General features: G+C 42.7%; 1 protein-coding gene across 3 annotated transcripts; it reads right to left on the reverse strand.

Annotated features, from left to right (window-relative positions):
• Window positions 1-362: 362 nt before the first annotated feature.
• Window positions 363-24,712, reverse strand: synj1 (synaptojanin 1). Of its 3 annotated transcripts, none has more exons than XM_034549366.1 (30): window positions 24,647-24,712; window positions 23,610-23,766; window positions 23,352-23,438; window positions 22,650-22,917; window positions 22,170-22,395; window positions 21,065-21,148; window positions 20,634-20,711; window positions 18,518-18,579; window positions 16,597-16,693; window positions 15,823-15,998; window positions 15,659-15,740; window positions 15,387-15,539; window positions 13,983-14,148; window positions 12,906-13,097; window positions 12,418-12,502; window positions 12,183-12,323; window positions 11,911-12,103; window positions 11,663-11,821; window positions 11,419-11,575; window positions 9,949-10,075; window positions 9,609-9,821; window positions 9,447-9,525; window positions 9,093-9,258; window positions 8,793-8,975; window positions 8,087-8,209; window positions 6,360-6,401; window positions 5,690-5,742; window positions 5,405-5,594; window positions 4,999-5,309; window positions 363-3,981 (listed from the first exon to the last, which is right to left on the reverse strand). In XM_034549366.1, exons 2-30 carry the CDS (start codon window positions 23,731-23,733, stop codon window positions 2,953-2,955), a joined length of 5,046 nt encoding a protein of 1,681 aa, XP_034405257.1. In that variant the 5' UTR covers window positions 23,734-23,766; window positions 24,647-24,712; the 3' UTR covers window positions 363-2,952. The 3 variants fall into 3 exon arrangements, with proteins under 3 accessions (XP_034405257.1, XP_034405258.1, XP_034405259.1); XM_034549367.1 differs by lacking the exon at window positions 24,647-24,712 and adding an exon at window positions 24,354-24,479; XM_034549368.1 differs by lacking the exon at window positions 20,634-20,711.
• Window positions 24,713-25,033: the final 321 nt, after the last annotated feature.

A 25,033-nucleotide genomic window follows, 5' to 3' on the forward strand; every position in this document is an offset into this window, starting at 1 on the left:
TGAACTCAGTAATGCAAGGCAGCATTTCCATTCAGCACAAACCATTCATAACAATCTTGAGGCTTTCAGACCCATTTTTCCATAATTGTGTTGGGGGTTTGTGAATGCATATAATCACTACAAGTCCTCACAGTTACACAAGCATGAATTGGTGTGACTGCGTAAAAGTGTGTACTGCTTTTGTGCATGATTATTCTCAGTTTAAATTTTGCATACAATGCTCACAGCACAGATCTTACTGTGTGTATGATCTATAACTCCTCTAACCAGAGGCCAGCAGATGTCACTGAGGGATATGCCGTTTAATTGTTTATGATGTGTAATAAGGTCAGTCGGCAGTCAGAGAAGACACACATCAACAGTCAAGGTCAACATACATTTATTTTTGCATACATACAACATAAACTGCTTTATACATAAATGTGCAATCAGCTTCGCACTTAAAATATGGAACGTTGGATATTAACATGAATTGCAGTTTCATGTTTTCTCTTTAATACATACAGAATATTTTCAACAACACATACTCTTTATTTACTATGGATTATAACCATAAAAAGGGACACCAACCTCACAAAAGGAGCAATGTGTTTCCTATAAAATCTCATCTTGAACATGACAGGACACAAAGCGCTGGATAGCCCCCTACTGTTAATGCGGATACATCATCTACTGCACACATCTGGATAACACAACGAATGCTTTAAGCAAAGGCAACCTGATACACTTGATTATATAGACAGCCAATGCTTTCAGTGCAGTGAACAAATATCATTTGTATTTTTTTGTTTGTGTTTAAACAAATAGCAGAAGCATTAGTTTATTGGGTCTGATCCTCCACAAGACGTTAAAATGCTTTGAAGACATTTCAGCCGGTACATCATTTCTGAAGGATGGAGGAACAACACCAGATGCTGGCATGTGTCATGTTTGGGAAAATTGCACTCTCACTGATCATTTTGCAAAACTATTGCTCATCATCATTGCCAACATTAGCGCTGACCTACACATCTCAAAAGCAGCGAAAAAAAGGGAAATAACGAAGTACATGGAAGAAAATACTGACACATCACCTCTGACAACATAACGAACACACAGCATGAATGGTCACAAAACCAGCGAGGATCAGCAACAATTACGCTCGACTGGAGAAAACGGTTATGGGCTAGATATCACAGCTGGACCTGCAAAACGCTGAGAAGAGTTTGACACCCAACACTCAAATCACACTACAGTCTGGAGTGTGAGCCACACTGCGCCTCGGAAGAACTCAGTAACCAGTCAACTGGGAATGATAATCTGGTGATGCATTTGAAGAGTAGTTGAGTCTGTATAGTCAAGGTGGTGAATAAATAATCTTGTGTTAGTGTTGCTATGTGGGGGGGGGGGTTCTTACACTGGCGGCGGGTGCTTTGAGGAAAAGTACTTTGTCTTGTATTTTTTAGATCTTTGCATACAGTGAGGCCACTGCCGGGGCAAGCTGGAGATTCGGAAATACAGTGGCAACCATGTTAGAGTGAATACAGTGGCTGATAGTTCAGAACCTGTAAGCAAATACACTGTGTGCACTTCAAAGAGAAGACTTGCTGGGAGAAAAGCTGATATTCCACTCTTAACTCTGTACACACACACACACACACACACACACACTCACATCCAAACACAAACACTGTCAAGACGATATGCACCTCAAACACAACACATTACTTCTCACCACAGTATCAACAATAGATTATTTAGAGTAACTGTTTGTAGAAATTAAAAGCATGGCTTTTGGAATAAACAAAAGTTGAATTTAAAAAATGTGCCCTCTTATTATTATTATTATTATTATTATGCATGGCTTGCCATTGCTGCCATGCCCACGGACTCAAATCACACCATCGTCGTACTTCACAGCAGTACACACACCCACACACACACACACACACACGCCACATTCTCTGATCTTACAATAGTGTGGTTAAATGCTTTGGATAAATCAAGAAGGATCAAAACACTGCAGATGTGGACCGGTCATCTGTTCAATCCACAGGCTCTCATTTGTGTTACTCTGCCATCAGCTAGAATACAACCGAGAGCAGCCAGTGCATCAGTTACATTGTGCAAATCACTGTTACGGCCATCACAAACACATGCACGCACATCGAGTGAGTCGTTTTCATGTCGAAAACATACATTTATACATAATCACTATGTATAGGTTTTGATATAGCGCTACAAAATATATTCAGCTGAGTGTAACAGCCCATTAACAGAGTGATGGCTGAATGGAGCGAGAGCAACATGTCGGACTATCAAGTGGACGAGATGACATCGGTCTGAACAGTTTCACTGACTATGACACGGACTCGTGCTGTTCTGGTTCACATTGTGGCGTCAGCAAGGAGGCAATGACACAACCCAGTGCAACATAAAGTACATTCATGATAAAAGCAAGCTCATGATGGATCTGGTATATCTGCTCGCCCTCAGACACAAAAGAACAGAACGAAATGTACAACAAACTGTTTTGGGGGCAAATGTAAAACCTGCAGTGCATATAGCCTTCTACGACATGTAAACTGAGAAGGTAGAAGATTACTCGCTACTCTGAGAATCCCGCTCTGACGTACAGATTAGTCAGAGAGATGGCAAAGTGTAGCGTTGTGTAGCACATGCCGGGGAAACGCTGAACCTCGCAGGCGAAGGCAATGTGCTGCACGGCCACACAGAAATCGCTTGATATTGCACACGTTAAACACATGATTTGCGCGTATAGATGTACTTTATATAACTCTATACCATGGACACAGGCACATGTTTGCTGCCATCATTTAAAATAAACGTAACACCTTGCCTATGATTCAGCGGGGGATTGGTCTATACTTTTAAATATTGTCCTTTTGTACATACACACACATATACACATCTATCATAGATCTATACATATCTGGATATGCCCTTTACATATTAAAAGTGATCATGTCTTTCTGTTGACTCTCTGGGGAAGAAGCTGTCGTCGCTGGGTCCCTCTGGGGGCTTTGTGTTACTGTTTACAGTTCTGCTTGGGATGGCAGGAGGGAGAGTTGGGAATACTGAAGGGACCGAGGATAACCAGTCGGGCTCGGAGTCAAACACAGAGTTTGAGGACTGAGTTTGGGACACTAGGGAACTGGAGGGGAAGACGGGGGCCTGTGGCGTTTTGGTGGGAGGTTTAAAATCCAAATCATCATCAAAAGTAACCCAACGCTGGGTCGGTTTCCCTCCTGGAGGAGGTGGCTGGCGACGAGGTGCGAGGACAGGCGGAATGGAGGAGGCTGGCGCCAGGGGCAAGGAGGGGACAGGCGATGGGGCGAGGGGAAGCAGAGGAACATGTGTAGAAGGAAAAGTGGATGACGGACCAAACAGGGACATGGTCCTTTGGAGCTGGAAGGTGGGTCCAGCAGTCGGGGCTGCTGTTGGAGCAGGGGTGAGGATGAGTGGTTGAGTAAAAGCAGACATTGTCCTCTGAATGTTCGGAGTCGGGGTGGGACGCTGGGCGCTGAAGTCCGGCGTGAGCGAGCGGTGCTGATGCTGCTGCGGCAGTGGGCCTGTGAAGGGATTGGTGCTGCTTGGTCGGGCTGGAAGCGGGTCAGTCAGGAGGGGGCCAGGAGAGGCGCACAGCGTCTCCTGCGAGCGGCTACGAGACTGGATCGGAGGAGGCGGGAGCAGGGAGGAGGCGAACGGTGACGGGGTGGAAAGCGTGGAGGACGACGACGAATCAAGTGCCTGCAGGTCTGACCGAGTGGAGGGCTGCAGGGAGAAGGATGAAGGGAGAGTGCTGGAGGACGCAGACGTAAACGCGGGAACAGAGGGGGGAGCACGCAGAGAGGAGCCTCTGGTCAGAGACTGGGTGCTGTGCCAGGAGGATGACGAGGAGGAGAGGAAATCAGAAGCAGGTGTTTCGAAGGGGCCGGGCATCCATTGTGCTTCTCTTTGGATTCCATTCAGTCCATTGGTCTAAGGAGGAACAAAGACAATGCCATTCAGCTGTCACAACAAATGCGGTGTGAAAATATGAACCGTGGGCTAATTTGTGTTTTACTAACTAAAAGGTCCATAAGTTAATTTATTATTATTATCTTCTTTCTTTAGCTCAGATCAAAGTTTCAAGATATCTATTGTAAACAAACAGTTGTGTATTTACATACAGGGTTTCTCATTAGTGGCCAAAATCGCCACAGGGTACCTTTAATTTGACCAATTGATATACACGGACTACTGCTGACAACTGATCTATGTATCTCATACAAACACCAACTCTAATACAAATGAATGAAATAATACAAATTAAATCAAAATATAAAATTAAATTATAATGTCATTGCATATGTGCACACTCTCAACACCTGAACCACAGTGAGCGGATATGAAAGGACGAGTGAGGGGGAAATGGCCAACAACTAAACATCACTTTTTCATCTTTTTTCTTTCTCATGTTGTTTATGGTTTGGATATGTTGACCGACCAACAGAAAACAAGGAATGCTTTGGTTAAAATATCTTTTGAGAAGATGTAAAAGGAAGGAAAAGTGATCACGAAATGAGAGAGGAGGTTACTGGGTGTAACATATGAGAGGTAATAACATCGGAGCAGAGGACTGCTGTGCTATGGAGGATGAGACAAAGAGGTGGTTTAATATAAAGTACCTGTCACCCTGAGGGCTTCTCCAGCTTGTGAGAAAGAGACAAATGTATCAGAGAGACAAAAGCAGGAAGAATGACACAGACAACTAAGTTCATCTGACGTGAGCCAAAGGGGCAGAAAGAAGCCTTTTTCTCAGTCTCCACCTCCAACACGTGTCATAACTTAGCATGCAATAATATATTGTCTAATGAGAAGAATTTGAGAATCTGTCGTACATTATTTAACTACATTGAAGGAGAAAAATATCAGTGTACTCAAAAGATAATTATATTAGTGTTTGTTCAGTTGCAGAAATTCCAATAATCTAATTAAAAGCAAGTTGGCACCAACCTGCGCAGCTGGGGCCGTGTCAGACTTGGCGGCTTCAGGTGGCAGAACGTGAGAGGAGCGGGAACGCGGTGGCGGCTTAGGAGAGGCTAGACCTTGTGGAGAGCCGGCAGGGGCAGCAGCAGGAGGGGGCCCTGTTTTAGGAGCTTGCGAAGGCTGGAGTGGAGCTTGAAGTGTGGGCTGCATTGGTGGTGGGAGTTGGGACTGAGCTGTAGGGGCAGCTGGTTGGGGCTGCATGGGTGCCTGCATGGGGGATGGAACCTGGGCTCTCGCTGCAGGGGGCTCTGTAGGGGGAGGTCCTGAGGGAGGGGGACCTGGGTGAGGAAACGGGACAAGTTCAGGCTTAAATTCATTGTATCACATTAAAAACATTCTCATGTTCATAATCTGTAAAAACACTTTTCCTTACCCAGAGGCAGGTCAGTCGGTTTGACCTGGCCACAGGGCACAGGTCGTGGGGCTCCAGGGTGGGTGTCTGGGATGGGCCGAGGGGCCCCAGGATGCACCTCTAGGATGGGTCTGGGTGCTCCAGGGTGGGAGAGAGGTAGTGGGCGAGACTGAGGGGGTATACTGATTACCCCCGCCCGAGGAGGGATATTCTGGATGACAGAGAATATAGAGGAATTAACAAAATTGGTGAATACGTTATCAAAGACAGGTCAAACTTTATGAATATTTTGAGTTGTAAACTTACGGGTCTGGGAGCACCTCCAGGTCCAGCAGCTCCCACTGCTACCTGGCCTCGAGCTGAAAAGGTTAAGACAGACAAACCAGCTACATCAGCAACAAAAACAAGTATTGTACTATTCTGTATTCATCATGCGGAAGGTGATGTAAGGAATAGTAGGAGTGTTTAGGGAGATGTGAGGTTCAATCGAAAGAATGAGGATTACTTTTAGTAGTCTTGGTACAAAACTCAGTTACACACGAGAGCACTGCAAACCCACCACAAGGCTGACTTAATTACTAATGAGTCATCCCTGAGCTGTAGGAGGAGAGGCAGGCCTTGTTCTGTGAGCCTTATCACACACGCACACGCACACAGTTACCAAACGTAAGTCAACACAGCTGATCACGCATAATACCCTTGATGTGACACAGGGATTCTGCTACCCACACATGCATCATACAAATGAGTCAGGTGAAGACAGGCACAGTCACAAATTGGCTAAGCAACCAAACCCTATCCTCCACCTTGGGACAAGCTTATTTTGTGTCAAGGTATAAATACATGACACATGGTTTACAGTAGACAGAAAGGGATAATCTCAGACTTGTATCACACCAAGCTAGTACCAGAAAGATGAGTGTTCATGGGACAAATGCAAACCAGTAGAGGCAATGTCATGATTTGTGGCACTCACCTACAGCTGCATCTGGCCGAGGGAGAGCAGGGCTTTTTGGTCCTTTACGGCACGAAGAAAACCAAACCACATTAGTGTTATACACAAAGTGGAATACGGGCAAGTGTTCCTAATGAAAACACGTTACAATAAGCACTAAGAATAGAGAATGCCAGTGGTAATGCAGCAAAGCAGTGAAGTCTGAGATGCTGCAAGTCTGAATATCTACTGTACCTGCCTCAGGAGGAATTCCCCACTAATCACGCTGAAGCCGAGCTGACTGTTAGACCATTTCATGTGTGGACCAAAGGGATTTTCCTTTAACTCACGTTATCTCCTCAGTTTTGAAAAGACCGTGGTCACCAAATCATTATTTGTTTAGAACATAATGATAGGAGTGCACACATGAGGTATCCAGGTCACTACTATGTGTAAACATTTCAGTCAGATGGTCTGCTGCATGACTCCTGATTATAATGGGATTAAAGTACTCTTATTATGATGCATACCCAGCTTGTACTACCTACTTTCACACCTTAATACAAATGTTTCCTTTTTTTTTTTTTTAACATAGAAAAATGCCTTTTTTCATTTGATGCTTAATTTGCACTTAAATTAGCCAAACAACAGGCTAGCAAACACATCTCTCTTGCACACATACAAAAGACAAAGATGGCCCCCAATGATGAAGAATTGGTCAAAGGTGAACCATCAATGTCCAAAAAGAGCATTGATGACTAGGTGGAAGACTACTGGAATCAGCTCATATTTAAAGACACACCGCATGGCCGGTTACCTTCACTGCCTCTCCTACCAAACAGAGGGCTGGGACATTCGCCACACTCTTCAAGTCAAAGAGGGGAAAGAGTATTTCAATATAAAAAAAATATAAAAAAGCATCATCACTTACCAGTAAAATAAATTCAAATAAAGAAAACACTACCTAGGACAATGTCTAGGCTAGTTAATAACACGTTGACACGTTTACAGTTCTCACACATATACCAGAGGAGAATACTGTAAAGCTAGCTACATTTTAGAATTGACCAAAATCACATATTATGTGAAATGATTGTGGTGATGGACAAGAAGCACTGCATTTAGAACTTGAACCAAATGCTCATTCAGCACTCGAAAAAACAAACATAATCCAGGAGTTGTTGTCTTAATTCAAACATGACTCATCAACCCCATGACCTACTTCCACTTCAAATTTTAATCTGAAATTGATTTGGGTGGATGTTTTGGCAACATCCCATGTTTTAACGAGCTGAAAAGCTGAAGCTAAACACAAGGACCGCCCACAGTCGGGTGTAGGAGAGGGTTGGTGTCATGTTGACGTCAGCATCACACAATCAGCTGCAAACCAACTATGCTGAACTGAAATGAGCATTGGAACTGATGACAGCCTAATGATACAACACTAATGCATTGTGCTTCTCTGTGTGTAACATCAGATGGAAAATAGCAGCCACTACTTTAAATGCTTCAGCCCTGTCAGCATATCAACACACAGTTGATCACTTTACCTGAGTACCTTCTAACTGGCAGAGGGCTCATGCCTCCTTCAGGAATGAGGAGAAGCAGTGGGATGAAGGTGAACATGTTAACACCTAAATTAAGTACACACTAAGTACACTTCCAATGTGGGATTTTATTTGGTTGCTCTGACTGAAGCTATACTACTGTGATTAAAATGTCAGAAGATTGAGCTTGAACTGTAGACAAGGTTAACGATGATGCTATACCTGAAGGTGGTGGGGGGCGTTGAGGAGGTGCTGGTCTGGCTGGGGGGGCGTGGGGACGGGGAGGAGGAGGGCGTTTGGGCTCCCATGATGTGGGGGCACCAGGCTGGAAGTCAACAGGAGGCCCTAAACGGAAAAAAAATGAGAAGAGAGACTAAGGAACAAGGTTTGACCATTTGCAATCGTTTTTAAGAAAGATTTTTACTGCCCAGTTTGGACACTGTGAGAACTTCACTCACTATAGAAAAATAAATTTTCCCTAAATATTTTCAAATCACAAGTCACACCGGTCAAACATATATCGAGCCATGAGCCCTAGTTTTCTGAAAGTCTAGTAGACAAACAGCTCTCAACACTGTGGAATCCTACAATTGGTTAAACAGCTGTGATTCAGTGTTGACCAAAGAAAAGAGGAAGCTAACACTGCACACATTCGAATACCACATCATAACACATGTTTCAAAAGGAAACAAGTAGGTTACTGGAAGACACGCTACACACCCTCTAACACTAAACATAGGTCATTACATCATCACACATTACATTTTACCTGGAATTTCTCTCCTCAGTGATGATGCGCTTAACTCTTCTTCAGGGTATTACAAGCAGAACAGAATTATAGTTTATATTGCAGCCGGCGGAGACTGGAGCCTGAGCTGTTTCATGGACTGTACTTTTAGCAACCTAAAGATGCACATGTTATATATACCTTGTGATGGTCGGGAGGGCTGTCCTCCACGACTAGACCTGCCGGGGGCAACAGGTTCTCCGTGGGTAGGTGAGTTACAGGGACTACTGTGGGGGGAGGGGAGAGGGGAGGATCCAGGGCCTGAGCCTGCTCCGGGCTGAAGGTGCTGGGGAAGGATCTCCTCCACCTCCTCGTCCACATCCCCTGGTAATTGAAAGGAGGAATTCATGTACTTAAATTAGTTATCCACATAAGAAATGCTTTTTAGAAAAAGAGATCTCTGAAGATAAGGATTGGGATTGATTGGCATTCATCCCTCACCTTCCATATCATAATCATCATCGCCCATGTCCGTGTCCTCAGCAAGCAGGGTGGAGCTGGCTGAGGTGGGGATGCTGCCACAGATTCTATCCATACTCATCTCCTCCTCCAGACTCTTGATCCAGCCTGGACTCTTCAGACGGATGTCCATCATTTTGCCAAGGACCTACAATGTTACCGTGAGCCATAGACAATAGACAAGCACACCGTAGTTATCAGGTATACACAAAAAATCTAACAGAAAATAAATTTGGGGGTAAGCAATAGAGAATACACATTTGATATTATTAATGTTAAGACTTATGGAGCATTTGTATAGATTAGAAGTAATTAATACAATCAGTGATGACTTACAGTGGAAGCGCTGAGAGAAAGAGCTGCAAGAGCAGAGTAACCTTCCAGGAAAGTCACCCACATCTTCTCCTCAACAAACCTGCATAAACAATCAAACAGTCAATGCAGTCTCACTGTCTGGAGGTGATGCACGTCTGTCCCGTGTCGGGCTTTTAAGCTCACCTGATGAGGATGACCTCCCCAAAATGAGCAAACTTGTCCAGCAGCTCGTCAATGAGAGCATCGTCAAAGTAGTCGTCAGGCCCGGAGGAGCAGAGCGACACCAGGATGGTGCCGTCCGGAGGCCCCTGTTGGGCAATGACTTCTTTGTAGACCTGGTGTCGCGCCTCCGGGTCGACCTCCAAGATGTCGACATCTATTATCGACACCACGGGTCTAAAGAAAGACAGAAGACATTGAGGATAGTGAGAAACTAAATCTATTTGTTTGCAACATTGTTCCATTTCACCAGGAGATCAATGCGTTCCCCTTGACAACACAACAGATATATCGTGTTATTTACCTGTGGTCTGAGGTCTTGAGCTCAGCCCTGCCATAGTACTTCAGAGTGCCTGGGCTCCAGGGGTTATCTGGATCATCGTCATTGTCCCCAGATGTAGAAGCTGCTCCCACTACATTCATCTCCTCAGCTGCAAAACATGCGCAGATGCATATAAAATAAAAAATTTGATGTGAGAAAACCCACTAAAATCCTTTCTCATTGCCAGTGGAGGAGTATAACTTTGTTTTTTGTCTGGTGTGTGATGTTCAATGTCACAAACAAAGAGAAAAATCTTTATATTGCATATTTCTGTGAAGTGCCCGGGGAGAAACTCGGGGTTCAGTGTCTTGCTCAAGGACACTTCGGCATGCAAACTATGAGGAGAACGGGGGTCGAATCGGCTACCTTGTGGTCTCAGGACGACTAGAGTTAGTGTAAGAGCCATTTTGTTTTGTTGGACCTCCCACCACTAGGGGGCGTAGGGCCGCTGTCAATTAGGACAGAGGTCAATCTAATCAGGAGGAGCACTATGTGTTATTAGACTCGCATGAACACACCGTTTTTTGAGCTTGTGAGAATGGGTGACAATGTATGATAATAAAGTTTTGATTGCTATTACTTTTTGGTTAAGACAAATGTGTTTTGACAGAGAATGTATCTTTTGGTTTGTGTTGGAAAATTTACAACATCAGAAATAAATTACCTTTCACGAAACTGGACATTGCATCTGTTTATTGCACGCGGTATAACTAGTCATTAAGCAACCATAGTGACCTTTTTTTGACAGGCAACAGGGTCACTACAGTTAGTATACAGTAGAATGCAGCATGGAGGCCAGTGCAAATGTCAGTGGTAACTTCTTCCCTTCTGGGAATCCGTTACTTATTCACTGTCTTTTCGAACTAGGTGCAGACTCATTTGGAATGATGTTTGAGCTCTGTTTGCAGGGAGATGGGCATAATTTGTGGTTGAAATGACCAAGAAAACAACGGAAAAGTGTCAAACCCTAGAGTGTCCACCTAGATGTCATATTTTCCTCCCTACCAATTAGAGCGGGAGCCGATAAACACCTGTGACTACTGCAGAGTCCTCTGTCCCGGCAATTAGGGCTGTCCTGAATACCATTTTTTGTGAAATATTTTGTAGAATTCAAACTAATTTGTTAATATGTTTGTCACAAACAAACAAATAAATAAACACACTATAGCCTATAAAAAAAACATCTGTCTATTGATCTCCTCTGCTGCGCAGCACAAACACACGTGCATCCACTACACACAACAACCAGCGCTATCCATCTGAGAATAACTCATAATGAGCAAGGAATAATAATCTACAGTTGGCCGGTCATTTCTGTGAAAAGAACCCAACAGTGTGAGCAGGACTCTGGCACAAAGTGGAGGAAAAAGAGAAAGAACAATAATAGGCAATAACCGAAGCTTCCAAGTATTTTGGTTGGTTCGATTGATCTGCAGTGGCTCTGCACCGTACCTGCTTTATTAAAGTTCCACTTCCTCCTCTTCCAGAGTATGCGGTCAGTCCAGGCTGGTGTGCGGCACTTCTCACTGGTGTCATAATCTTCTGAGAAGAGGTCATACTTATAGGTGGGAGCAAAATCTAACTTCCCCTCGATAAAACCTCGGAACACCTGTTGAAGAAGTTTCTGCATTAGAATGCGCTATAGGAAGTGAAAGTTATTAGGCCTGTAAATATGCATGTGTGCTGGGCGTCATACCAAACCAGCATTCTTCTGGTCCACCAACTGGTCCCCAGCTGTCAAGGCATCCCAGTTTTGCTGCTTGATTAGCTCTTTCACTTCCTCATTGGGCAGGCCGATTCGATAGTTAAAGTCTCCACACCAGAAAACGTAGTCATGCGAGTATAGCAGACGACCCTGTCAAGGACAAGACGGATGCGGTTATCCTTCAGTAATGTAAAGATGTGTTTGCAGAATCACGTGACGATGTCGTGTTTTTTTTTTACCATGGGGAAGGTGAGCCTGCGTGTGATCTCACTGTAGTCGTCGTTCCTCTCCTTGACCTGTGACTGGCCAGCAGCAAAGTGGGAGCAGACGAAGCAGATGCTGGTGGTATGGAAGAGCAGGCGGATGGCCACACCTCCTTTATTGCCTGTAGCCCCGCCCATCCCAGTTTTAACAGTATCTACGGCAACATCCCTGGAAAACATTGAATGCACAAGTTAATTTTGTAACAATAACTAGATAGGTCTCTCGTGACACTGGGCACAGCTCTTACCTGATGAAGGGTGCGTGCTGTGGGCGGATGAAGACAAACAGACACACTCCCACCAGCTGCTCCGAAGCAAGCAGCACATACTTGTGGTCCCTCGATAAGTTTTTTTGGAGCTCAGCTGCCCAAAGTTTCTGGTTTGTAGTGCTGAGACAAAAACAGAAATGTGTGTCATAATGCAGAAAAAGAAGAGAAAACCCCCCAACACTGAATATCTGAAGCTGGAATCTTGCACACATACCTCGCACTGACAATATTTCCAGCATTTAGTTCAACCATTTCCTCGAAGCCGATGGCAAAGATATCTATGGGGTTTGCTTTGCTATCTGTAAAGAAAAAGAATACACAATGTTGTGATAAAAAAACATTATTATATCTTCACATAATAAAAAGTTGTGAGCAGTATAGTGAACATGTATTCTTGTTCAGGTGAATGCATCCACCTAGCAAATAACAGTTTGAACAATGTCAAGAGAAACACATTTAGCTCCCTGGACCTCATGAAATATAGATATAATTCAGTAATTTCCTGAAGTCTTGCCAGTAGAGACTCAAAGTTACTGAACCTGGCCAATAAATAGTCTGGCACATAACCCTCTTTAAACCAGAGATTTAACAAATAGCATCTTAAATATTTAGTTTAGACATGCTGGTTGCATGCCTCTCAAACATAACTTCCAGACATGACATTTACCACCAGTGAGTGCAGGTGAATAATCACCGACATACCCTGGAACTCAGGATGCCCGGCCTTCTTTGGAGCATCCAACAGCCAGTCGTTGAGTGTCTGGTTGCGGAAAGCAATGCTGCGAAACTGTTTACCCCCGTTGACATTCCAGGTGCCGACGCCCACTCGGATCTGCTTGGGCCTCGTGTATTTATGGTGGTTCTGACACATTCCCAGCAATACTCTCGGGGAGGCTGTAGAGGGGAGGAAAGTATGATTAGAGTGTAAAATGGTGGAGTATGTGTGTCTGCAGGAAGGCAGGGATACGGGGAAACAAAACAACAAACTTGAAAAATCTAATCAAACCTAGTGGGAGAACATCCAAATACAACAGAGGGAGACTGAAACAACATCCTAAAACACGGGTCATGGGGCAACGGACACAAAGCAGAGCTCTTGTTGAAATACAGATAACATTCAAATAAATCAACCGTGGTCATGGTTCATTTCAGCCTATAAATTTCCACACAAAGTGATGTTAAATTTAATTGCATTTAATTCTGCATTCTTTGAATCACTATTGCAAAAGCCTGATGATGTGGAACAGACAGAGGGTTCAACCACGACTAAAATTGGACGATAAATGAATGAACAATAATGAGGAGCAAACACAAATGAGAGGACAACTATGTGACGGGATGAAAAGATCTATCCACTGCGGCCAGTCTGTCAGTTACCATACCTGATTGTAAGACGGGCTCAGTGACTAAGATTGTGAGCAGGGAGGGAGAGAAGGGAGAGAAGGGCGGGTTAACCAGTGCTTCAACAGATAATTCGAGCAGAGCAGTCGGTCAGCCTTAATCTAACTGGGACAGAGAGCTGACACATGGAGATTACACTGACGCAGACAAACCCTTCTATCGTTCTGGCTAACAGGGCTACAACAGATACAGGTCTAACAATTCCTCCACGATGTAGCAGAAGAGAAGATTTTCAGGAAATTATGAAATATCCATGCTGCAAAACTTAATATGGAGCAAAAACTTCCATTTGTAACACTATTCATATGTACTTTTTAAGGAAGATGTGATCCGTTGACATAATAGAATATATATATATCATACATTGTAAAGATTTACCATAAAGACTGGAAGTAGTGAGCAAGGCCCGAGCCTTATCTGCCAAATCACTGTTGAGTGTGGAGCCCAGCCTCAGGATGTCGATGGCTTCCTGCTTAGAACTGTCAAAGAAGTTGTTCTGGATGGTCCTCGTCACAGAACGAGCGCCATCTTTGAGCTTTCCCGCCTACAAACAGTCAGAAAAAAAAAAAGAAATGATATTAGGTAGACTCTCACTTGGTGTGGAAAAAAGGTTTGTACTTTTGCACTCCAACCACAGAAGAGGAGAAAAGGAGGAACACATAAGGCAAATCCAAGTAATTTTTAACAAACCGGGAAGAATCAAAACTTTAAAAAGAAAATTACTGATTGATGTGCAACATGCGACATGGTGATCTTTTTCATTGATTCCTCCGGGTTCATCCAATCAAGACAGCAGATGTAACCAGATAATGCAGGCAACAATCAAAAAAATGGTTGTGACATTATTTAAATGAAGAATTACTATTTTTAACTTGTTTTTTGTAAACAACATTCTGTCGATCAGTAGAGAGATCAATGGAGCTTTCGAGAGTTGCCTGGTCAAAACATACCTAAAGGGAAATGATTTGTTTTTTTAAATAAAGAGGTCCCAACTAACCCATCCTCATCATCATCATCAACATCAACCCACAGACACTGAAATAAATAATGCACCAGAAATAGACCCACAGCTCAAAAACAACAAAGACTGCCTTATTAACTTACCACAGAGGTAGGGAGGTCCAGAGGACAGCAGAAAGAGACATCACACAAGAGTTTAGAAACTGAAGCACACAGTTCGACACACAGAGAAGACCAGCTCTGTCACTGCATGCACAACTGCACATTATCTTAAGTGCTATTTATGGTTTAAGATCTCATTTGAAAAGGTAACACTTTAGATCCCCAGTTGTTTCACCTTTATTGTAAATTGCCAGAATGTGTGCCATTTCTTTAAGCAGATAATTATTTAATGGGGAAAAACATATACACATTTGGAAATCTTGCCTTAGCTAAAGCTTAATTTTATTTTCAGTTGGAATAGTCTTTATCACATATCAGTGTTTATCTAGATTGTCTTTTCCAGAGTTACTATGTAAATATCCACTCTTTAAAACTTTTAAGACCAAACAACAATTCAACCTTTAAGTCCCTTTTGCTTCATGAGAAACAAATATAGACCAAATAACAAAGAAATACAACAGATTCCATACTGTGGTCATTCACTTCTTCATCTCCCCTGCAGGCTGAGCTATACCGTAAAGGGCTGAAATCAATCAAATCTGACAAAGATCATGGAGATCCTTCATCAAATGCTGTGCCTTAATATTGTTTCAATGATGAAACTGTAAATCACTGTGAACTTGTATATGTGTGTGTATTTGGTGTGTCTCTTTTGTGTACCTTGGCCTTGCCATCCAGGGCACCAGTGCCCGCATAGATCTTACTGACGGAGTCTCCATTGGCAGACCACATGGTCCTGAAGACCTCCTGGAATCTGGCAACCAGTTGGGGTTTCTCTGTCAGACCCATTTCCTCCAGTTGCTTTGGCAGCATCTGGTGAGGAACAGGGGGTTTAGACTATGATCATCAATAATAAAAACAATGGACTTTGACGGAAGAACGGCAAATGCTATTCAATAACAAAACAAGAGCATTCTGCATCAGACTATTACCTCAAGGGCAAAGAAGGCCTGGACACTGTTGGTTCGATCCAAACAGTCCAGGCAGTTGGTCCTAATGGTCCCACCTTGAGTCCTAAAAAGACATAATGTTATGGATCAATAACAACAATTACATTTACTACTACGTAATTCATATCTTTGTACTAATTCCTCACCTCACGATGCCCGTCTCTGCAGAGTAGTAGAAGAACCCACACTCCTCGATGAACTTGCTGAGGTAGGGTTTGAGGACACTGTGGAGTTTGTCTGCTTTGCCCCCCTTCACATTTTGATGGTAGTCAAAGTTCACCATCTTCACTGCTGATATATGCTCCGATGCCTTCAGGTGACTCTGAGAGAGAGAGAGGAAGAAGACCCATTTACAGAAGTTTGAACTGAATGCAAAGATGTTGGTGTGTTTCCTGTACCTACAAAGCAACATTAGTTTGCAGCCATTAATGCCAACCTGATGAGTTCTAAGGAAACCTCTGATTGTAGTACGTGAACATGCAGCTAGTCTTTTAAAACGAGGGCTCAGTTGACAGCTGGAAATACTATCAAGTTTGTTTCCTCAATGAAAAGATTGACATTACAGATAACGGGGAACCCACAGTGAAGGAACCACAGTATTTCACATACAGAGGGAAAATGAAAAGATGCCCTGCAATTTTTCTTGTGCACTTAATTTCTGGATATGACCAACCAGGAGGAGCCTTTAATATCAATCAATGTAATGTAGATTTAAAAGTAAGTTTACTGTGACAGCTACAAGACGACACAAGAAAATGTGACACGATGAGTTCAAGGTACATTCATTGGGATAAGAATCGGTTTTGATGGCCACCATTTGCTGCCAGTGTGTTTTGCACTAAATCTTTTTGGTGAGAAGCATCAGATAAATGTCTTGTCGTACATGTCAGTGTAAAGGGACAGAGAATCGTTGCTCTCACCTGAAAAGCTTTGCTGAGCATGTGCTCCCCTTCCTTACTCCCGAGCAGGTTGATGATCACCTGTTTGCCATACAACCTCCGCAGTGCAGTAAAGTGTCTGGACAACAAATATACAATCACATAATAAGCATTTATTAGGTCTAAAATGTCATCACAGACTAATACTGCATACAGTCCAACAATTATCAGAACACATTAAAGTCTCCATGTTTGGTACCAACGCTTAAGCTTGGTAATTACACACAATGGATGTAATAACTATGTATATGATGGGGAGGGGTGGGTTTTTGCAGAGTTGTAAAGACTGCAGGGACAAAGGAAGGGACATTGCCAAGAAGAGACACTAAAATAATAGCCGGCCTTTGGACAAGCTGGTTAAATACACTGCAGGAATAGATGGAGCGGCAGCACCATCCAGCAGAGATGGCTGCTGTTGGGGTTTATAAAAAGATGTTCTTGTTAGCTTTGTACTATCTTAGGAATTTCAACACAGACATCTTGTCACTGCAGAAACTGACTAGATACATAAAAGGATGAGTTACACGTCCCGATCTGGACAGATACTGAGAAAGACTAGATGCATTGCCAACTACTTGGTTTGAGAAAATTATTAATTTGTTTCAAAACATAACCGGTGTCCCATCTGACATGCTCGTCTCGACATGTTCAGGATACTAAAAAGCAAGGGGGGGAGGGGGAATGAAGTTGATATCTGGGCTCAGCTCAGTCAATCCTCAAAAGTCCAAGATATCTAGAAATTAGAGAACCACTTGTGGTCTTCATAGATTGCCAGCATCATGTTGCCTTGAACTCAGTGAACAGCATGGCTGCTCTGAGACTGAGGAACGTTCATGTGGGAGGAGCCGGACGCGGTAGCATCAAGGTGTGCCACAGTGATTGGAGAGATCGTCTGCATTGTGGAGGGCCTGAGCTCAAGCCCAGTGACTTCAGTGTCCCAAAGCAAAACAGCAACTCTGAAGGTTGTTGCTCTGCATCTGTAATGCGTCTGTAGACAGCGATAGCAAACACATCAAGTTGTCCTTAAAAGCTGCAAAATAATGATTTAAATGTAGCAGACATGTTACATGCCGTTGCAGGGTAAACACAGGTGTCATTAATAACACTAATTATGGCCCTTATTAATACGAGTTGGCCAGGCCCCTGGTATTGTGCATGGTGGCTCACTGGATTGACTGGAGCTTCACAGACTTAATCTTTTTGTTATCAGACTGACAGCTTCGTGAGCGTTGTTGTGTTGTAGTATTTGCAAACGTTGACCTACTGTCTGTAAATTATACTAGAAACATGTTGGGTTTGTTTGGGTGACCTTTTATTGTTTTGGATAACAATGTGAATGATTCCAATTTTAGTGGCACATATTTGTCAATGCCCAACTGGTCTTCACAATTAAAAACTTTTTTTTTCAATGTTCAGTTTATTTTTGAAGGATACAATTACTTCTGTGGCTTATAAGAGCAGGATCCATTTCTACCGGCAGAATGCGTTGGTCTCATATATGTGGTCCTTTAGTTGTTCAGACTTACGGTGAACATATATGATAATCAGAAAACAATCAGTTTGATCAGCTGCAGCGTGTCGGACAATAAAAACACTTCCTGGAAGGCTGCTTTTGTGCATCCTCGCTCAGGGCTCCTCAGAGATCCCTCCTTGCGCCTCTAGAGCAGAAATAAGAGCCTTGGGACGTCAATATGACGTAAATATGACAGAGCAGAACAACTTCCGGTTCAAGCAAGAAGTGAGGAAATGACAAAAAAGCGACTTAGGATCAACGCATAGTGTTATGGTGTCTCCTCTGCTCCTCATAAGAATGGTAATCTGTTGAAGGCCAGATAAGGCAACTGGAAACCGCTACACATTATGAACATTCATGTACACACAGTACACAGAACATTTCAATTACCTTTCGAATGCTGGTGCATTTGCCTCAAATCCCCTTGAGAGCTTGACACGATGAGAACCGACCTGCAGGTCAGAGACAGTCAGAAAAGACAAAAAAGACACAAGTCACGGTGTTCTTCTTCACTTAGAATCAAATCCATGAAAGGAAAGTTAAGCGTACACACACACACACACGCTCACACACGTTGCAGATGACTAGAAAACCTAGAGGTGAAGTTGGGAAGGCAATTTTGGATGTGTGTAAACGAGACCTTCATGGTGGAAAAAAAAGAACAGTAACGCAGGGTCAGCCAAAGGACATTTGTTCATACGAAGACACCGAGCAACGGAGAGATCTTGTGCCCGTCACCTTTCTTGCAACTTTTAATCAATTTTTTTATTAATAATTTTAATAATAAAAAATGTTGTCAGCTGACTGAATCCCGAGAAACACCAAAGCGCATTACAGAGCGGTAAAGGCAGGCTTGACACCACATTATGACCACCCCTTGACTGGCTGTCATATGGATATCTAATCACTCTGCAGCTCCTTACTTGTTCCCTACCCTTCACTGCTGAAACACTCAACTTTTATTTATCTTCTCTTGCTTTCTAAAAGATCTTCTCCTCCCGTCTTTAATGGCTTGTCATTAACCAAAAAGAACAACATCTAATGTCGTCATCCCTCCTGCAGCACTCAGTATCTGCCACCTTTTTCTCCTTCTGGTCACTCAATTCAGGTCAAAAAGCAACATAGATGCATTGTGGGTCTAAACCAGTCAATTATTATTACCACTGCATTGTACCACCCACATTTCTGCATGTGCCATGTGAGGCTTGGTTTTGGCATGCAATGCTCAACATTTTGCTCCATGCTGCTGCCATTTTGTCACTCCTTACTTACTCTTTCTACTGTTATGCAGGAGTGCTTTGCATATTTAATAACTTCCTGTGATGGCATCTGAAAGGACTCAGGTTACAGCTGTTCACCGTAGACCAAAACCGTTTCACATATTACTCCAACTCAAATGACAGACAACACCTGGAGTGTAATTTGTGAACTCAAGTTCTCACTTTGATTACTCTCTAATACTAAAAGCATTTAATGAACACAAACCATTTCAAAGGTTACATATATCATGCCACTTACAAGGTTTGTCCTCGACTAGTAATCATAGACATTAGTCAACCAATTAATTAGATATTTGAATCAGTCATTGATTGATTACATGTTTGAATGTTTAGGATTTCTTTAGTACTCCATAAAGTACAAAGCATATTGGTAAATGGTATTGTGGTGCCACATGCAATCATATTACACTAATGGTCTTTTCCCCAAAACAACCATAAAATAATGATAAACTAAGATTTCATAATCAACCAGGACTCTAATAGACTAAGAGGGGGCAACCCTACCACTTTAATTATTAACATTTTTCCCCGTAGTGTAATTCACCACTATTTCTAATGTAACTCTGCTTCTAAATAAAACTGAAACTATCCATCCTGCCCAGGGAATGAATTTCCGAGTATGGAAAGGGAAGATTAAGCCTACAAAGCCAACATTGGTAGAGCGAAATAAGAACTAAAATAGTGCATTAAAAAGCACTGAAGTTTTGTCTGAAAACAACCCTGAGCCCACAACCCTGTGTTTTGAACAAATCGTAGACATTGTAGGTGACTAATATGGACTTGGCTTCTCTTGGCCCTCGAAGAGATTTAACTATTTTTTTCCAGATTGTCAGTTAAGACCTATCCAGTTTCCTGAGAATAACAGCAGCTTAAGTGAAAAGGAAGTGGTTAGGGGATGTTTTCAGACCAGGCTCTCACCTGACCAAAGAAGTCTGAGAGCTGAGGGAAACAGAAAAATGCCCTTTACCAACCACTATATCTATCATTAACCTCCCCCACGTCTGATCTAATCCACCAGTCTGTGCAATGTCAGGACAAGGGCAGGAGAATATTTATGGTGTGCATTTAATGGGTGATCCTAGTCCTTGCTTTAGATTTCCACAGGAGAGGTACTGGGTAACAATGCCTTGGTTTCCCCCGCCAAGCCTTTGGCATTGCACAGAGAAAGCCCTAACTGCAGAATGAAAGCCCCAGCACCAGCAAGAGCCAAAATAAAAAGGTTATACCAGGTGGGGGTTGTCATCCATCCCATTACGGTGCCGATTCTCATTCAGGTGCAACAAAACACCCTTAATGGACTTTTTCTGAACACAGCATGGACAAAATGTGTTAAAACTAGGATAAAGATATCCAGTGTAATTACAGGGAGATGTTTCATTCCCCAAATATGCCACATACAGAGTATTTTAATGAAAGTGTTTTTCATTGTTTTGCAAGAGCTCCACAAAGGCCTCATCAGAGTTCAGCGTTTACACTTACACTGTGTCATCAACTGGGACTGATTGAGCCTTATCTGCAACGGCAGTATTTATAGAATGGGCAGGACTTCGACACAAACATGAAAGCTGCTTTAGGATTTTCATATCATGTAAATATAAGAAACCCTCACGGTCACGATTCAAAACTGGCTTTATAGGATGGATTTAGTTTCCATTACCTGGATTCCTGGCTGCTCCCAGAAAAGAGGAATGGACCCACGGATCTGTATGAAGGACGAGACTCTGTCATCCAGGAAAATAACCTGTTCAAAACAAGAGGAAAGTTTGTTTGAGCTCATTTGCAATGTGAAAAAACACAAGTTGCAAATTCACTGTATTAAAAACACTTATAATAAACCTACAGTATTGTTACAGGAGGATTGAATAAATGGAACGTAATATAGCCTTTATACACTGTTAAAAAGATAAGGAATTGACATACTTAAATATTCTTCTCAAGGAGAAATCATGTCATATATATAAGGGAGCTACATCTTTTGGCACTGTGCTAATGACACATTTTTGAGGCTCTAATCATTTATCAGCATGACTAAAATCTGTCAACACTACAGGGGCTGGCCAAAATAACCAGAACACCTGACAATACAATATAATCTAACACAAAGACCCTGCAATTACCGCTACAAATATGTAAAATTTCTATTTAGACTTCTACAGAGATGTTGAATAACCTCTATGGAAGTTTTTTTAATAGGAAAATATTGGTGTAGCTGTACTGCACTACACTGTATTACAATTGTAGTAGTTCCAGTTATTCTGCCAAACAGACAGCTCTGTGTTTGTTTCCTGAAACAGGAACTACAACATTAAACAAAGCCAGTCATCTATAATGAAGAGCCAGGAAGTAAGCTTGCTTTTTCAGATATGCATGTTGTCTTCTCAAACACCGTACTGAGCAATAAAAGCAAAATACTGATTGAACTGAATAAAGAAGTTGAACTATGACAAAGTGAAAGGCTTTAGACTTGAACTTGACCAACAAATCAGTGTGCTGATATTATATCATCATCATCATCATGCTGGTTTTCCTGTCAGGGTTTAATGTTACCTATGAATCTATAATACATTTTATTAAATGCTAGAGCAACAGTGTTTCACTCCAAGGCTGGACCAGGTTTGCTCCTCACCAGTCAATAGATAACCAGTGTTTGAACAGGCTGTATTATCCAAGGTCATGAGACCATGCACACAGCATGGGAACCGATAGAACTATGTTATCAAACTGACCCCTTAAACAGAAGTGAGATTCAATAAAACGGGCACCTGTTCAGTCTCCACGAAGTTGGCCACCTGTCCGTCGTCATTTGTTCCTCGGACGTTGAATCGTGTGCCAGCCCGCTCCGAGCTGAGTCGGGAGAAGATGCATGCCTTGGCCTGTTTGTGGCCTGCATAGATGGTCCTGATCTCCACACCGCCACACATCAGCCTCAACAGCCAGTCGTCACAGTTTACTCCGTAGTGTTTCAGGTGCAGGTGCAGAGATTGGTTCCTATTGTTTAAATCAAGACCGACAACAGTAAACACACAAACAAATTCAGTATGAACAGTGAATCTTCACACTTAAGTTGCAAATCACACAGCCCCCATATCACACATTCAGCAGAAACAATTTCAACAGAAAGACTGTGCAGAATGCAGAACATTCATTTAGTTCATATCCACTATCTCAGAGATTGTTAAAGCCAAACACATGCCTATTACTCTCCTTATAACCTGGCAACAGTAATCGTGTCATGCTTTTACCAAAAGAAGCGGTTATCTGTCGTGTCCTCTAGGATCCTGCGATGTGCATTGAGACTTAAGTCCATGCTGACACCAGTGGCAGACCAGGCAAAGTAGAAGTGTCCTGAGTTCAAGACCTTTCGCACTTCAGCGATGCGGTCCTCATCTCCTGAATCATTCTTCAGCGATATAAAGTCTGTCTGTGTGACCCTGAAAACTTCAGAGTCCTGCACCTTCCCCACAGAGCTGCATCCTGTCACAACTACCAGACTGTGGAGCATGGAGTCACCTAAATGGAGTATGCCAAAAAAGAAAGAGACATGAGCATGAAAAAATGGATTGTAAAGATAAAAGCAAGCAGTATGTTAATAGATATGGAGCACTGCAATAAGAAAAGAGACAATAAAACTTAGGCCTGAGGGACTGGACAAGAAACAGTTAATTCAACTTTGGTGCCACTCCTTTTAAGGAAAATCACCAGCCAGTCAAATCTCAGCCATCTTTAAGACTGAGCTTTAATGTTTTATGCAGCTTTTTCCCCTTGTTGTGATAACAAGAGCCTTCAAGGTCATGTGGAGGGCAGTAGAAAGCAGCTTAGAAGTAAGAAGCAACAGACCAAGAAAAAAAAGGGCCTTCACAGTCACACTAGTCAGAATCTGGACTGCATCCAGGAAACGTCTGCAACACTGAGCAATGAATAGAGAAGATGTGTCTGTAGCTTACCCAGGTTTAGGCGGAGGACGCCCAGGATACCGTAGGCATCAAGAATCTTGGCATACGAGTTCTTAATGGCCTCCTTCTCGGCCGCCGCTAGAAGACAAACAGCAATGTAGGAACAACGTTGTTAGTGCTCTCCTTCAAACCTTAAAAAGGTAAACGCAACCTGTGACTTAGTCATAGCACACAATCACATTCATCATTTGATTGTAAATGATATGTCCCTTATCTCTCATTACAGTGCAATCAAACAAGAGGTCTTACACAGAACGGCAACCGCCCCAGATTCAAACATGAGGCATTCTTCCCGGCTCCTAGTTTCCACTATGACACTGTAGGGGGGTGGGTCCAGCTTGTGGTAAATGCGATATCCCTTGCTGAAGGCCATTGTTGATCCAAGATGAAACAACTACGTTATTACCTGGAACCAAACAGACAGAATAAATGAGCATATCAGACCAGATACTCACAATAAAATACAACATATATGATTCAATGGCTACTAGAATGTATGACGGGACATTGATATTGATTAAGGGGTTACTGATATGACCATTCATCCCTTGCTTTTTAAGACGTGTTTGTGTAGCTAACGTTAGAACTGGAATAAAAAAAAAAAAATGTTAAACTAAGGAATACAATTGTGGGGTTGACATATTTGACATTTTACTGTATCCCCTACACATTATCTATCGTATCATGGGACAACATTGCAAATTGTGAAATCTTAAATTGTGAAAATAGACCATCATTTCCGGGCAAAGCTAAAGGCCCAAACATACGGCAAACTAACTCATCTTGTAAACTGAATTTCGCTGGTAGCCGGAGATAAAGAGCATTACGGAGACGGCCAACGATCACGTTAGGCCGGGGGGCTGAAATATCATCCGTCCTGACACGGTCAGTCACGACTTTATAAAGCACTAGCAGGAGGCGAAGCTAACGCGGACGGTTACCGGGCCACCGAGCTTCATTGCAGGATTATGTGCACGTGAGAAACCAACTCACGAAACGAGAGTGATGAACTGATACAGCTGTCTTGTGCCCATCTCCTGCCAGACGATAACGTTAGCTAAATTAGCTAAATTAATCGCAGGGGTAAGCTATGATTCGCTAACTGACGAAATGTTGATGGTGGTACAACCTGCACGTCCAGGGTGATAATCTCACGCCTACTAATACATTGATTTTCACGACTCGTTCAGTTCGGCCTGTGCATGCTTTTTAATTGATGCTCTATCTCTCACTGTTGTACATTTAATTTAAAATACATAGAGGAAGGGCAGAGGATTTCGACTTACCGTCTGCCCCCGCCGGGTTGATACTCCGCTGTCACAACACGATTCTTCCCGGCGTGTTGGCAAAATGGTACATTCCAAACACCAAGCACGCCTACATCACGTTACCGTAATACCTAAAATGATACCGCGCGCGTTTGTATGAGGGCAAAGGAAATACAATATTTATAGTAAATATAGATAAACACATATATTATAGAACATGTTCAAGCTATATCAAGTGGACGTTCGTTGGGAGCATTTCCAAAACACGTTAATTTGCAATAAAGAGCCCGGGTACAGTAGCTAAATCACAAAATGTTCTGGCCCGATTTGGCGCATGACTGACAGCTGCACCGATCGAATCAACACAGTGTTGAATGACTGCTGTCCAATCGTATATGATAAAGG

This window comes from Cyclopterus lumpus, chromosome 14 (assembly GCF_009769545.1).
Source record: "Cyclopterus lumpus isolate fCycLum1 chromosome 14, fCycLum1.pri, whole genome shotgun sequence".
Taxonomy (NCBI): Eukaryota; Metazoa; Chordata; class Actinopteri; order Perciformes; family Cyclopteridae; genus Cyclopterus; species Cyclopterus lumpus.

What these genes read in the sequence shown, in the direction of transcription:
- synj1 (XM_034549366.1), bottom strand. Translation starts at nt 23,733, where the DNA reads ATGGCCTTCAGCAAGGGATATCGCATTTACCACAAGCTGGACCCACCC. An exon ending in TTTCTCTCAGCGCTTCCACT is followed by an intron (nt 9,259 to 9,446) that starts GTAAGTCATCAC and finishes GTAACATTGTAG; the next exon opens with GTCCTTGGCAAAATGATGGA. An exon ending in ACGCCCCCCACCACCTTCAG is followed by an intron (nt 6,402 to 8,086) that starts GTATAGCATCAT and finishes CGTGCCGTAAAG; the next exon opens with GACCAAAAAGCCCTGCTCTC.